The sequence below is a fragment of the Xiphophorus couchianus genome, chromosome 2, assembly GCF_001444195.1.
Source record: "Xiphophorus couchianus chromosome 2, X_couchianus-1.0, whole genome shotgun sequence".
NCBI lineage: Eukaryota > Metazoa > Chordata > Actinopteri > Cyprinodontiformes > Poeciliidae > Xiphophorus > Xiphophorus couchianus.
Window position 1 is genome coordinate 11,995,180 of NC_040229.1, and position 14,416 is coordinate 12,009,595.

At 37.5% G+C, this 14,416-nt stretch overlaps 3 protein-coding genes across 5 annotated transcripts; 2 read left to right on the forward strand and 1 right to left on the reverse strand.

Annotated features, from left to right (window-relative positions):
* The first annotated feature begins 40 nt into the window (after positions 1 to 40).
* cd151 (CD151 molecule) lies at positions 41 to 5,770 on the forward strand. 2 transcript variants are annotated; one of them, XM_028032548.1, is made up of 9 exons: positions 41 to 204; positions 1,078 to 1,162; positions 2,376 to 2,567; positions 3,206 to 3,280; positions 3,694 to 3,714; positions 4,019 to 4,123; positions 4,276 to 4,431; positions 4,937 to 5,023; positions 5,112 to 5,770. In XM_028032548.1, exons 2-9 carry the CDS (start codon positions 1,079 to 1,081, stop codon positions 5,169 to 5,171), a joined length of 780 nt encoding a protein of 259 aa, XP_027888349.1. In that variant the 5' UTR covers positions 41 to 204; position 1,078; the 3' UTR covers positions 5,172 to 5,770. The 2 variants fall into 2 exon arrangements, with proteins under 2 accessions (XP_027888349.1, XP_027888356.1); XM_028032555.1 differs by lacking the exon at positions 3,694 to 3,714.
* A 25-nt stretch (positions 5,771 to 5,795) lies between these two features.
* Positions 5,796 to 8,901, forward strand: gatd1 (glutamine amidotransferase class 1 domain containing 1). Its single transcript, XM_028032568.1, has 7 exons — positions 5,796 to 5,946; positions 6,119 to 6,195; positions 7,914 to 8,019; positions 8,118 to 8,225; positions 8,305 to 8,396; positions 8,481 to 8,574; positions 8,657 to 8,901. Exons 1-7 carry the CDS (start codon positions 5,898 to 5,900, stop codon positions 8,770 to 8,772), a joined length of 642 nt encoding a protein of 213 aa, XP_027888369.1. The 5' UTR covers positions 5,796 to 5,897; the 3' UTR covers positions 8,773 to 8,901.
* A 1,218-nt stretch (positions 8,902 to 10,119) lies between these two features.
* Positions 10,120 to 14,384, reverse strand: chid1 (chitinase domain containing 1). Of its 2 annotated transcripts, none has more exons than XM_028032535.1 (12): positions 14,005 to 14,384; positions 13,753 to 13,896; positions 12,877 to 13,009; positions 12,751 to 12,795; positions 12,563 to 12,669; positions 12,414 to 12,475; positions 12,239 to 12,328; positions 12,033 to 12,134; positions 11,798 to 11,947; positions 10,856 to 10,936; positions 10,745 to 10,784; positions 10,120 to 10,639 (listed from the first exon to the last, which is right to left on the reverse strand). In XM_028032535.1, the coding sequence occupies exons 1-12, from the start codon at positions 14,110 to 14,112 to the stop codon at positions 10,541 to 10,543; spliced, it is 1,161 nt and encodes a 386-aa protein (XP_027888336.1). In that variant the 5' UTR covers positions 14,113 to 14,384; the 3' UTR covers positions 10,120 to 10,540. The 2 variants fall into 2 exon arrangements, with proteins under 2 accessions (XP_027888336.1, XP_027888328.1); XM_028032527.1 differs by having other exon boundaries at positions 10,745 to 10,787.
* Between the last annotated feature and the right edge of the window lie 32 nt (positions 14,385 to 14,416).

Below are 14,416 nucleotides of genomic sequence, written 5' to 3' on the forward strand. Positions count from 1 at the left end.
GTTGTCCGTGGAGGCGGTGAGGTGTGTGTGTGAGGCCAAAAGAGGAGGACAGACGCTCATGTAGGAGACTGTGAGCGTCCATTGAAAACTTACACTGTTGCAGTTCTGCTTCAGCAACAGTGTCACAGTCACAGCCGGGTGAGTGGGATCTGCACAGTTACCCTGAGAGTCATCATCCCTCTGGGACACATCGTCTGATTTCAGGTAGGACTGTTGTTCTTTCCATAAAAAAAAAACAAAACGAGAGAGCAGCTTTTTCCATTACAGAGTAGGTTAAAAATAACTCGGTACAAGCATCGAGGTTGTCTAATATTTAAGCTAAGGTGAGATAAGTTTACTGCTAACTGAAATATGTACATTTTCTGATATCTACTTTGCCCTTCTGTTTTGGTCTACTTATCTTTAGGATAAATCTATATGGAAAATCCAAGGTTTTATATTTTTTAAGCTCTACACTTATGATGTTCAGTTTCAAATACATAAACTTTTTTATCGTAAAGTCAAATGTTAAACATACCAGGTGTAGAGTAAAGAGCTCAGCTTGTGTTACTGAGATGGGGAGCATACGACTGTGTGCTGGCTGACATGTGACACAGTCGTTAAGTATGTTTTCCCCACAACATATTTGATTTCATCTCTGAGCTCTTTCCATGGCCCCCTTGAATAAATTTGGTGCCAGCTTTTTTGTCAGTCTACGGTTTAGTCAAAGGAGGGAAACTGTCTGCAAGTTGTCAAATAAGTTCATTAAACCTACAGCTGAAATTTAACTCATGTCAGTACATCACTTTTTCACATTGAAGGTGGAAGTTAAGCCCACTGAAAGAGGAAATTGCTGAGTGCTTTTAGGCCACAGCTAACTAGTTTTAATCAGACACAGAGTTTGTGGTAATTAGGCTTTATTTACCCTGAAGCCATGAAAGTTTCACTGATAATCTTATCTCCAGGAAAAGAGCAGATTTTGAGGTGTGACCTGAATTCAGAGTCTCTTAGCTCTCTGAGCTGTCTGGATCTTTAGTATTTGGAAAATATTACGTTGCTTATGATGCTTGCAGAGATTTAACATATGTTGTTTTACAGGATGGAAGCTCATCGTGAGAAGAAAAACACATGTGGGACAATTTGCCTGAAGTATCTACTTTTTCTCTTCAACATTTGTTTCTGGGTAAGTTTACAAATAAGTAGGTTTACGAATAAGAAGTCCCTTCTACTTATATTTATTTAGGTTTTATGAATGTACTAAAGTTCTCGAGTTAGATTCATTGTCATTTCAGCAATTTACACAGTGGACAACAAAGCAAAATGATGATAATCAGGACCAGGGTGCCAGGCTAAACATAGACTAAAACATACTTCCAAACATAACCTTAGCTTAGCTTTAGCTTGGTTTAAGATGAAAATATATGGCAGCAGTAATGCTGAATAACATTAAAACAACAACAAATCACAGCTGATGAACATTGGTCAGGGAGCTAAAGAGTAAAATTGTGAAAGTGATCAAGTACTGATCAAAATTATGGAGTTTGATTATAAATAAATGAATACATATTCTGGATCAGCTATTGTTTGATCAGTCTGTAAGTTCTGGGACGTGTGAGAATCAGTTATTGTTCAGAAGGTTGGTGGCCAGGGGAAGAAACTGTCTGCCATCTTGGTAGTGGAGACACAATTGCTCCAAAACCAGAGGGAGACAAGAGGGAAAAGAGTGTCTGAGGGGATGAAGTGTTCATCCATAATGTGGGCTGCCTTACAGATGCAGGATGTGCTGAAGATGACATAGACACACTGCTGTTGTTTTGAGGGGGATTTCTCTTCATTTCAATTTTCTTTCCAGTTAAGGGCATAAATTGCTGTTTTCACATGACCACAAATCCATGGCGTCAGATTCAATACCTTACAATATTACTAGAAAAAAGTTAATATTTTTCAGAAACTCAATTCTCAAAGTAAATCAGATTATCTATATTAATTATGCATAAATAGATGTTTGTTAAGCCTTAATTTTTGTTAACTGTGATGGTTTTTCACTCAGCTAATGAAAACACAACATGTAAGTTAAAAATATTAACCGGTAATCAGACCAATAATGAACATTATATTGGTGAAATATGGGCCCCAAGAAAAATATGTGTAATGCCTGTTTAAAGGTTGTTTTCAAAAGGGGCTTTTAATCTGACAAATGAGTCTCATTGAACACATATTCTAATTTAATTAAATCAAACATATTAATTTAAATGCATTTTATAAAAAACTAATTCAGCTAAAATCTTTAGGGGTTTACAGTGACTAAATGAGATGTGTGGTTTGCATAAGTGAAGTAACATCGACTTAAAGTTAAGAGATGCATGATTCTTGACATGTGGCATGTTGTGTCTCAGCTGGCTGGAGGGGCCGTGTTGGCGGTGGGACTGTGGACTCTGGTGGATAAGAGCGACTACATCAGTTTGTTGAACTCCAGCTTCTACTCAGCCTCTGCTTCCATCCTGATAGTCGCTGGAGTCATTGTGACTTTGACTGGAATAATCGGATGCTGCGCCACTCTGAATGAAAAGAGGAGCCTATTGATTGTGGTAAGATGGTAGATCCCACAAAAACACTGAAAAAATACAACACCTTAAATCTGTTAGCTTTTTGTTAAGCATGTGAAGTCAGATGGTCATGCACAAGCTCTTCAATACAACAGAACATGACTCTGAGAAGTGTGTGTTGAAAAATAATCCTTGGTGACCTTCTGTCTGGTCTGCATCCATTCAGGGTAGCCTGATATGTGAGGCATGTCTGTCAGATATGACAGATAAAGTCACGCAGAGTGTGTCTTTAAGAGTTTAGATTTAGAGCTCAGCTCATGCCACAGGAATGAGGAACATCACAAGCGGCTGCTCGGGCCACAGAATGAGAGAGAGAGAGAGAGACGGTCGCAGTGAGCGGGATACAATTCAAAGGCAAACCTCAACAAACTGTCACGTTATGTCTTTTTTTATTTCCCCTTGGACCTCTGCCTTTTTAAAGCGACACCTTCCCTTCATCTTGTTGATTCATTTAATGGAACTATTACTTTTGATTCTTTCCACTTTATTTTCAACTTCAATCATATCCAAGCTTTTCCTTTAAATTCCATTTAGCCCCTAAATCTATTGAACAAATATAAAAATAAAGATGTCTGAGTTTGAATTGTTTTTCAATTCCTGTTTTCATGTCTGTTCTGTAGTATTTGGTGTTGCTGCTGTGTGTCTTTCTGCTGGAAATCACAGCTGGAGTCCTGGCTTATGTTTACCAACAACAGGTAAATTTAGCTTAGCTTCGCACATAGCTAATAACTGGTTTTAATTCAGTCTAATATAATGTTGAACTGTCAGCTCTGTTATTGTTATTGTTATTGTGTCTGAGGTAAAAATGTGTTTGATCATCTAAAGTATTTTATGCTGACCAAAAAAAAAAGTAAGATCTTTAAGCTTTTTTACGGCATTGTATATATACCAGAATAAGCAAATTGATTGTTTTGAAAATGTAAACAAATGTATATTTTGTTTTGCGTGCATTTAGAATTATGTTATCATGCAAAATTTGCTTTTCATTGTTAAAACCTAACTCTGTAGCGATTCTTTTTGCATGCTTTTCTCTGCATGTTCTTTTGGTTTTTCTTCACTTCCTATTCTTCTCACACCTCTGTTTCTTTTCCCCACTTCGTCACTGCAGTGTTTCCCTTTCTGCTACCAGGTAATCTCTCGAGATGTGTTTTCTGTTTTGCATCTGTTTCTCCCAGAAGTTCATACATAATTCTAGTAAAAAAGTTGAAATGCACTTCTAATTTTTTTTGAATGTCATTGTTTTTGGGTTTAATGAGGAATTTGAAGTGTTTCTTTTTTCACAGTGAAATAAACTATTAACAAATAACTACAATTAACTTTAAAGCAATATCTGAGTGTCTAGGTGTCAAATCGAATGATACAAAGGCAGGGGGGAAAAAGCGGAGCGTTTGATATTGTTCTTCCTACGCTCAAGTATTTCTCGCCTCTCACAGCTGGATGATGAGCTCAGACAGAACCTAAAGTTAAACATGCAGCAGAAATACCTGCAACCAGGCCAGGAGAGCATCACACTGTCTGTTGACAAGCTACAACAAGAGGTGAGAACATTTGTTTCTACTACAGCTGCAAAAACTGGCACAAAAAATACATACGAGAGGAGCAGAAATAACTATCCTCATCCTTAAAAGATTGAATGCAGTTTTAGTAAATAAAAAATAAAAAAATCCTTTTTTTTGTTCCTCCCACTCAGTTTAAATGTTGTGGGAGTCACAACTTCTCCGACTGGAGAGACAGTGAGTGGATCCGGAGAGAAAAAACTCAACAGCTCGTTCCTGACAGCTGCTGTAAAACTCCCAGTACCCTCTGCGGTCGCAGAGATCATCCATCCAACATCTACAGGGAGGAGGTATAGCACCTCGCAAAACTGTCATAGCGCTTCATTATTACCAAAGTTTATTATTACAAACTTTAAAGTGTTTTATTGGGATGTTTTGTGATATTTAACGCTTGGTGTATTGCTTTTTAGCCTAACTCTGATTTAGAGTGTTTTACCAAGATCTTCATGATGTTGTTTGATCTCTAACTTACATCTGAGGCCTTCCAAGAACAATTGCATTCGCACAGGTGGACTCTGTTAAATAACTAGGTGACTTCTGCAATTCCATTCAGGAGTATCAGAGTAAAAAAGGTGAATAATACAAATGCAAGCAAAGGTTGTCATATTATTTCTAAATAATTTTGAAAATCATGTATCATTTTACAGACATCTCCATAACATGAATTCACATTGAATTGCATTGAAGTTTGAGGTTGTAACATTAGAAGAAGTTTCGAGGAGTTAAATTTCTTCCTAAACTAATTATTTCCGAACATTTTAGATCTTCATTTCATTCTGTTTTATTCCCACCCAGGGAGGATGCATTGAGAAACTAGAGGATTACATCAGAAGCCAGTTGTATATTCTTGGGGGAGTGGGTGTTGGGATTGCATTTCTACAGGTAAAATGAGGAAAATACAAATGAGTATTCACAATCTATGAAATGTGAAAGAGGAACTAGCAAGTTTTATACTTCTGTTTCCTTCCAGCTTGTAGGAATGATGTTCACCTGCTGCCTTTGTCGAAACCTGAAGGAAGACCTGTACTAACGTTGGACCCTTTTAATATCACATTCTTGACTGTGTAACGTTTAGTTGAATGATATAAAACCCAACACTTCCCACGATGTTGCTGTAGAGTTGGAAGCTGAAATGATGAAAACTGTTTTAAATGACAAACACTACAAATGTACTAATGCTGCTGGACAGCACCAATCTCTATTTCACAAGAGGAAATTCTAGTTATCTTACATTTTATGATAAAGTATGAGATGTAAATATACTTCTACGCAAAATAAAACACACAATAGATAAATACTGTTGATCATCAAGAGGTGTCTTTATGTAGCACAAGGAATTTAGTAAGGGCTGTGGAAGTCCCTCTCCTCCGCTGTGCAAGACAAAAGTATTTTATAAATATGACTTTACCAGCTCATATAAGTTTTTATCTCGTAATTTTGCCTTAGCTGACTGATAATGATGTCATACTACCTCATCATTATGCTTTAGGATCTCATAATGCTACTATCTAATAAATATATAGTGTTATTATGTTAAGAGAGAAGGACACAGTTTAATTATTGTCGTAAGTCTAATGCATGCTTTAAGCTTGTTTAGTTGCAATGCGAATAAAATTGAATTATTCCCAACATAATTTTTAAGGCTTTTATTCTGAAATATTTCTGCGGATGTTGTTGTCAGCTGACCTTACTTCCTCGTTAGATCGTTTTTTTGCATTTCTTCTATTATCCTCTTCTTTGGCAAAATAATAATAAAATGTCTGCGAAACCAACCTGCTTAATAGTGGCCAGCGCTTCTCCTCAAGGTGAGTCCACTACGGCTTTCACTGCATCGTACCGGAGCAGAGCCGTCATTTATGCAGCCTATTAGTATTCAACAATGGTATCCATGGTTAATTTAAACTGTAGCCGAATGTGCTGTTGTAGAGCATTGTTGCCTGTTTTTAAATGTTGAATTGGTGTGTTTTATTCGTTCAGGGGTCTCCGCCAAATCCTTTCTGCAGTGCTTCAGTCTTTGCAGCACAGCTTTCAATCTGCAGACCGCCACACCAGGGGTAAGAGCTTGAATATGAATGAATGAGCAAATGCCTAAAAAGCAAGTGCAAACGTCAAAGTCCTGAGTACAAGTACATCACAAAAAATATGTAAAAGCGCAATATTTCTTGCCAGTTATCTCAGCAGGCGAAGCTATATAATAATCTCATAGTGATATCCCAAACCTGTTTTTGTAATTTTGATGATTATGGCTTACAGATGATGAAAATCCAAACTTCTGAAAACTGGAATACTCTGAAAAAAGGTAATTAATGGGAACAAATGGACATTGCTGAAGAAGCTGGCTGTTCACAGAGTTCTGTATCCAACCATATTAAAAGGCTGGAAGGAAGAAGTGAGGTAGGAAAGATGGGAACAGGGAGAACCTCAGCCTTGAGAGATTTCTAAAGCAAAATCTATTCCAGACATACAGAGGAATATTAGACATGGGCAACATCAGAGAAAAGAAACAGGACCGTGGCATTATGGTCCAGAATCCTGTATTCAGATAAAAGTAAATTCATCATTTCATTTAGAAATCAAAGTTCCAGGGTTTGAAGGAAGATTGGAGAGGCAGCAATGGACATGTTTTGCATAGAAATTGACATGCTTTTCAGAAGCCTGGCATTTGTGCTTAAAACATCCATCTTTGATCTGTCTAAAATGATATTTGTACTTTTCTGAGACTGAATTTGGGGTTTTCTTTACCTGGGATATATATATATGCTCTCTGAGTGGACTGGCAAGAGGCATTGCACTTTTATGCAATGTTCTATTTTGAGATATCCTGTGTGTTATCATGGTGACATCCTGCTACCTGCTAAGATGGTAAAATGATTTCATCCCTTCAATTCAAAATAGCACTATTCATCCGGTGAACGAAAAAGGTTTCTCGCCTTTTCTTGTGAAGTTCTGATCAGATCAAACCTTTGTGGTCTATTCACATTTGCAATTTTCTTTCTAACACTATAACACATAGTTTGTTCATTTTGGTTTAATTCAAGCAGTGATACACCAGTTCATCATCCAAAAATCCTCAAAAATAAGATGGTTAGGTATGCTTTAATGTATAACTAGGGAAAATATTTTCTTTCAGTCATGTTGTGTTTCATCCAAATCTACCATCTCTATCAAAAAAAAAAAAAAAAAATCCACAGCAAATTATTTTCTTTTGTGAGCTCTAGCACTTAGAAAGAAAAGAACTGGAACCAGTTGGTGAGAATGAGGAATCAGAAGGCCATCTAAGTTTGTCAGTTCATTCCTTCCTTAAAGGCTTTTTGATACGGGAAATTGATTTGAGTCCAGCTGCAAATTATGAGATTGCAAGATAATACCTTCATGCAATACATCAAGTGGTATGTCTGCCATCTTGTTCCTGTTTCTAGTAAACGAAAACACTGTGTCAAAGAACAAGCACTTTGTTGATGTTTTTATATAACAAACAAATGTTTTTCTGATGCATAAATTAGATATTTTATGCATCAGCTCAACTGATGCATAATCTGATTTATGCATCAGTTTTTCTGATGCATAAATTAGATTTTTTAGTATTTGACTTGCTGATCAGAAATGGTAAAGGTGAAATTTGCAGATCTTGAATAAGATGTTTATCAAAACCAAAGTCTTTTCCAATAACAGTGTTTTCGTTGTGCTGTTTATCTTATAGCTGCCAGTTTGACGTCAATACTTCGTAATCTGTTCTATTTTACTATGATTGTGTGTTTTTTTGGAAATACAGGGAAAGGCAATAGATTTTGTAGGAGTTGATGAAAGCACAGCGAGATGGGTGCAGGACTTTAATGTGAAGTCCTACGCAACACCAGCCAAACTCGAATCTATAGATGGTGAGAAGAGTTAATTCCACAACCCATCTGCTGTTTTTATGTCTGCTGCTGATATTGGTTGAACTCTGCTCAGTTATAATCCGCCGATCTTTTCCAAGGCGCTAGATACCAAGCGCTGCTCATCCCTGACTGCCCCGGAGCACCGAATGACTTGGCACACAGCGGCTCCATGCACCGAATTCTCACACAGTTCATCTCCCAGCAGAGTGAGTTCCAGACTTGTATTAATGTCTTTGTTAACAGCCTCAGTGCTTGCTGTATTTTTGTTTTCTCCACCTTGTGCAGAGCCCGTGTGTGCTGTTGGACAGGGCGTGTCAGCACTGTGCTGCGCCACTGAGGGGCAGAAGTGGATCTTCAGTGATTACAGCTTAACAGGGGTTAGTCTTCTCTTACAGGGGGGTTGTTTACTCAGGCTGATCACATGTGTACGAGCTGCCTAATAATCGATGTTTTCCTCAAAGCCGTCTGTGTTTGAACTGGTGCGTCAGCCCGACTTTGCCAACCTTCCCCTTATTGTGGAGGATTTTGTGAAAGACGGCGGAGGATCTTATACAGGTGAGCAGCTGCGCTGCACAGACACTAAACGAATACAATTACTGCTCCTCAAACCGCTTTAACGCTCATCTCCGTTTCCCAGCGAGTCAAGAAGACGCCGTGCATGTAGTTGTGGACAGACACGTCATAACTGGACAGAATCAGCAGTCGACGTCACTGGCAGTGAATAATCTCATCCTCCTTTGTAATGCCAAATAAAAGGTCACTGTGTCTGGATCTGTTAGTAACAAGCATTTATCTTGAACAAATCTTTGAAGATGATGGGCTCAGCTGCAAATACGTACACAACTACTTGCTAAACTACTCAGTAAAAAGTCACAGATGCAACAAGAAACCCTTCAATTTTTTTTCCAGATTTGTGAATGTTTTCCAAATTAGGGCTAAATATTTTGTCTAAAGCCAGTAACCAATGACAGGATAAAATAGCCTTTTATTTTTGACAAAATGCATTAATCCAGCACGCCTTGTTTAAGGACATATTGTGTTTAAGGACCTTTGGCTTTAATCACAACCTCAAGTCTTGGAGTTCTCTTCATCCTCTACATTAAAAACCTGCAGAGAGGAGATCTGTCCAGTCTGACAGTTTTGATCTCTCCAGAGACGTTCAGTTGAACTGAGGTCCAGGTTCTGGCTGGGCCCTCTCCCACTACTTTGTTATTTTGTCACTACAGTCCAGGGTTCTGCAACCTTCACAATTCAGATAATTATTTTCGCTCTTGATCTGGCTAAATAAAACTGGTTTAGAGCCACAAATATTACGTGACCTTTTGAGAAGAAGAACACATAGTTTGACAAATATCTCCTAGATAAAGTTTGTTCATTTTTGAAAAACCATTTTATTCTTATTTTTAGATTGAAAATAAGTAAAATTATGGAACCTCAGCAAAAAGATCACAGCTCCATTTTATCAGATGTTGACATCTGCTCTGTTTCCAGCCTTATACCACATCTAAACCTAAATAAACATTTATGATACTTTTAGAGCCATTCCGTTGTGGAACGTTATTTTTTCCATGATAGAAAAAAACCTGCTGCATTTACTTTTAAATTCATATCTAAAATCTTAAGTTAGTTCTTTATTTTTAGCCAAAGTTATTGAGAGTTGTTGTGGACGGTCCAAGGACCCACTTGTGGTGCCGTAGCCATCCAGAACGTTTTAGAAGAGGTTGTTTTTAAAAACAAAAATCTATTCTGCTGCCATGTTTCAATTTTTGTCACAGAATTTCAACCGTACAGCATAATGCTGCCACCACTGTGCATACATTAGAGATTACTGCAACATTCCATATATTTTCTTCATGAAAAGCTATACTGTCAGCAGCAGACACTTGTATCAAAGGATGATGGTTACAGATCAGGAGATTTGTCTTTCCTGATCTGTAAAATCTCAATTGTTTTTAATAATGAGGGGCTACAGTCTGGTTATTTTATCTGTCTTAGCAATATTTGACATCTGGCCTGTACACTCCCTCACCCTCATTATTCAGGTCGTGGCTCCTCACATATTTCATTCTTGAAAAGCAGAGGTACTTTCCACACATTTAATGTTTGAAAACATGTTTTTACTATGTCACAGCATATTATTTTGCTTAAAATTTTTTTTTAAAAGAAAACAATATTCAGATCTCTTTTACAATAAGCCAGTAACAAAATGTGAGAACTCAATGGGTGTGAAAACATTCCTGAAAAACTGCAGTTGTTATAGCCCTGAACATCATAATTTCTGAACTGTACAAATTAAAAAAATTATAAATTAACACAAATGAACAAATCTGAAGTACCAATATTTTCTTTAAGTGCTTTTTCTAAACAAGCTGTCCATGTTTTCATGACCCTCAAACCAGCTGATTATTTCCAGACTGATTATTTTTGCTGTCGCATTTTTTCCTTCTCCAGTTCAAAGAGGCAAAACAAATAAATGTACAGACACCAAAAACACTGTTTCCTTTATGATAAAGTCCAACGTTTATAGGAGATCATAGAAATAATCCAGTCCTTGTCCCATTTCCCATAAAGATAATCCTGTTCCTAGCTCAGTAGCCAAAGAGATCCTCATGTAGATTGACTGCAAAAAAAGTTAAATAATTATTTTTTTTAAATTACAAATATTTTACATTTCTTTACTGTTATAAACATAATTTACACTATAATAATAATATTAAAAGTTTACCTTCAGTGAAGGATAGTACACCACATGCTTTACAGCATTGCTTTTGGGGAGAAGGGAAGAACATTTATTTAGGAACTCTTGCAAGTGTTTTTTTATTTATTTATTCAGTACCTTTTGTAACTGAAGTGATGCTCAGCAGAGTATTCATCCCAGATCATCTTTGGTCTTTGTTCTCGCAAAATCTCAATATACCTACAGAGATCAGCCAGGAAATGGAAACTGTTAGAGCTCCTGAATGTTTTTCCTCATGCTGCATTAGATTTCTCTTAGCAGTTGGAATTTTGATCCAAGATTTACACCCGAGTGATCTGGTAGCAAGCCATGCAATTTAACCAGGGTACTTACTACCAGCAATACAAGTCAGGTAAAAATGTTCAGCAGATATAAAAAAAATGCTCACAACTGTTAAAATGTTAAGATTTTGCAATGTAAAACAATAAGATTTAAAAAGAAAATCTGAACTTTTTCTTTCTTTAATGAGACATTTATCTTGCATTATTCAACTGACTGAACAAAGAAATCTGTTGGGGTGAGAAAAAGAAGCTATGGTGAGCTTGTTGCATAAATGGCTCCATCCTTAAGCTAACATTATGTTAAAGCACCATTTGATTCAGTTCTACCATTCAGTCCAGCAATAATTTAAATATTGGAAGTTATTAATCCTAGAATAACTTGATCAACATTTGTTTAGTCTGCAGAGAGGTCACAAAGGATCAAAATAATTCGGTCCAGGAGCCAAATTTGACTTGAAATGTAATTAATTATATTTAGTCAAACAGGTAATTCCACATCCCAATAATCTGGGATATGGAATTACCTGTGTCAGTTAGCTAGGGTTTAGGGTTAGCCCCCCTCCTCTGATGACATTCAATGGCAACCTTTGTATACTTTAGTAAGTGAGATGCAAAATAAGTAACTGATAGGAGTTTATGAACAAGTAATTTCTCTGATTTTGCAGCAATAACTAAATCCTGAAGAACAACTCCTAAATAAACATTAATGATACTTTAACAAGCTCATTTAACCAGCAAAGAACCAACGGTTCTATCTCACCTCCCACCCAGGACTGGCTCTGTCCCATGGCTTGAAAAATCAAGGCCATACAAATTCACTCCAAGCAGGATCTTTTGTCTCCACTGAGTGTTTGGTGCAAGCTGCAGAACACAGTCTCTGATCCAGGGCAGTGGCGAGCTTGGACCCGGTCTGTTAGAACAATAAAAAAGGAAAGGGTTAATTTCTTAATTTTCTCTGCCTGCTTTCAGAAAAATCCTCTCATCTATGAACTCACCTGGATCCACTAGAGTAGTCGTAGGTCATGAGGCTGAATCCATCAACAACAGGGGCCAACTCATCGAACTCCTCCCTGCCAAACATCCCTGGGCTCCCCGTACTGATAATTACACAAAAAACTTTTTTTTTTCCCTTGAGCTTGGAACAGTTTAAGGTTTTGTTTTACACAAAAGTAGTTGTTGAATGTAAAATAATTAGATTCACCTCGTCACAGCTGGTGGGATAACTAGTATGCAGTCTAACTTTTTAGCATTTAAAGTCTCACACACATGTTTCACCAAATGAACAAGCTCCCTGTTAATAAAAGAGATTAAAACATGGTTAATCAAATCAAAATATTAAGAGTTTTCCAATATCCCTTTTCAAAACAGTAACTCGCTTTCTCTTGTTCCCGCCCAGCTGACTCCAAAGCTCCAGGGTAAATCCATCGAAACCCTCCGTCTGAAAGGGCACAATGTTCCCATCAAACTCATATTGAGCAAATGGCAAAATCGCAGAGTCAAAAGATTAACTTAATACATTTATTACCTTAGCAACATCTACTAGTTCACCTGACAGCTCCTCAATTTCATCCTCACTCCCAAACACGCTCATGTAATCCTGGTAGGACCAGCCATCAAACAGCACTCTGGGCACTGGATATAAATAGGTTGAGAAAACCATGAAACAACCTCCCAATCTCAAACCACATCCAATAACAGACGCCATCTCCTCACCCATCCTGACTTTTTTGTTTGACTTGCGTACAGCTTTGACCCAGCCTAGAGAGACAAAAACATGTTTTACTGTATGAAAATGAACAGACATTTAAAATTTGGTTGTCAGTGAAGTGAATTATCTACCAGCGTCGTGATCATGGAGTCCTGTAACGTCAAACGTCCCAGGAGCTCGTCGGCGGAGCTGAAGCCAAACTGGAGAGACCGACGACAGCTTGGAGCCAAACTGCTTGGCGATATCATAGCCATGGGAGTTCCACTGCAGGATAACAACAAATATGAAACAAGAGAGGACTGGTCAGACGAAAATGAACAAATACGTCTCCACTGGTTTGTCATAGAGTATGTGAAGAGATCTCAAGAGAAAGGGAGGTGTAGCCTTAAGAAAACCACAGATCTGTATCTCTAATTGGAAAAAATGGCCTCAATTTGCTATGGAACATTAATATTGGACTGACACAAGATTCAAATCTTCACAGAGCAAGGGGAAAATTAGGATAAAAAGACAGGCACATGAAGTTAAGAAAAACATTGTTCATAACTGAATTGTTTCCTGATTGTTCAGCAAAGCTTCTAGTACAAGATGTTCCTTTCCACCATAGATTCAGTTTGACTTATTATCGGTAAACACAAGAATTGTAATTTTCACACAAGAATTGTCAGTAATTATCTCGACACCAGGTTGGTGTCAAAATAATTGACATTTAATTGCATTTCATCAAATAAGCCCTCATAAAACTCAAACCTAAGGCAAACTTCTTCATCTAAGTAAAGTTTCAAAACTTTTTGTTTTCAAGGATTACTTTAGCTTTATAGAAAAAAATGGTTTACAAAAGACTGATAAGTACTATAATTCTCCTTAAGAATTTAAGAGTGGCTAATCATATCCATCTGTTTAGGTTATTAGTGTAGGCAGCAATCTGATTCCTTCTTGGCTGCGGTAACAACCACTTAATGTCTGAACACCAATTAAGATACACATTTTTTTACATAGAGACTTACAGGCGTGATATATCCCAGCACTGGTCCTTCAAATGTCTTCTTGATTTGAGCACAGTATCTCTTTTCTTCCTTTACTATGTCCTTCCACTGCACATCTGTCACAACAAGACCTCTGTCCAACACAGACAATTCAGATGGAGAACTCTAAAAGGCGAAATAAAGGAAGAAAACCGTTTGAGGCTTTGAGCAAAAGCATCGAGTGTTTACACTAAGCAGTCTTTAATTCACAGGTAGAGAGCAACTGCTACTTACCTGCGCTTCAGCTTTCTGCGACTTCTTTGAATCCGTTTTTGACAGAGTGGCATCGACCAGCCAGCAGAAAGAGCTGGCACTTAGCAGGAATATCAACATAGACTTCATTTTTTTAAAATGTCAGTTAATAATTATCTGGCTCAAGTATGTCAGTGCAAGTGTTTTCTTCCTTCCTTCCTTCCTATCTGCCACAGATGAAGCAGATTAAAAACCATGTCCTGATGTGTGACGTCACGTGAGACAGCGACCGCAAACGGTACGGTCAACATTCACCCCTTTGTAAAGGAAAAAAAACAATAAGCGCGTTTATATGATTTAAAACAACCTGTCACAGATTGAAAACTTAGCTCAACGTGTTGTTGAAGCGTCACCCCACCTAGGTAACTTCCACGTCTAGGGGTTTTCAAAATAA

What these genes read in the sequence shown, in the direction of transcription:
- cd151 (XM_028032548.1), top strand. Translation starts at nt 1,079, where the DNA reads ATGGAAGCTCATCGTGAGAAGAAAAACACATGTGGGACAATTTGCCTG. An exon ending in TTGACAAGCTACAACAAGAG is followed by an intron (nt 4,124 to 4,275) that starts GTGAGAACATTT and finishes CCTCCCACTCAG; the next exon opens with TTTAAATGTTGTGGGAGTCA. An exon ending in TTGGGATTGCATTTCTACAG is followed by an intron (nt 5,024 to 5,111) that starts GTAAAATGAGGA and finishes GTTTCCTTCCAG; the next exon opens with CTTGTAGGAATGATGTTCAC.
- chid1 (XM_028032527.1), bottom strand. Translation starts at nt 14,112, where the DNA reads ATGAAGTCTATGTTGATATTCCTGCTAAGTGCCAGCTCTTTCTGCTGG. An exon ending in CTGGGCGGGAACAAGAGAAA is followed by an intron (nt 12,329 to 12,413) that starts GCGAGTTACTGT and finishes TTTTATTAACAG; the next exon opens with GGAGCTTGTTCATTTGGTGA. An exon ending in TGTACTATCCTTCACTGAAG is followed by an intron (nt 10,640 to 10,744) that starts GTAAACTTTTAA and finishes CTTTTTTTGCAG; the next exon opens with TCAATCTACATGAGGATCTC.
- gatd1 (XM_028032568.1), top strand. Translation starts at nt 5,898, where the DNA reads ATGTCTGCGAAACCAACCTGCTTAATAGTGGCCAGCGCTTCTCCTCAA. An exon ending in ACAGTTCATCTCCCAGCAGA is followed by an intron (nt 8,226 to 8,304) that starts GTGAGTTCCAGA and finishes CACCTTGTGCAG; the next exon opens with AGCCCGTGTGTGCTGTTGGA. An exon ending in GTGATTACAGCTTAACAGGG is followed by an intron (nt 8,397 to 8,480) that starts GTTAGTCTTCTC and finishes TTTTCCTCAAAG; the next exon opens with CCGTCTGTGTTTGAACTGGT.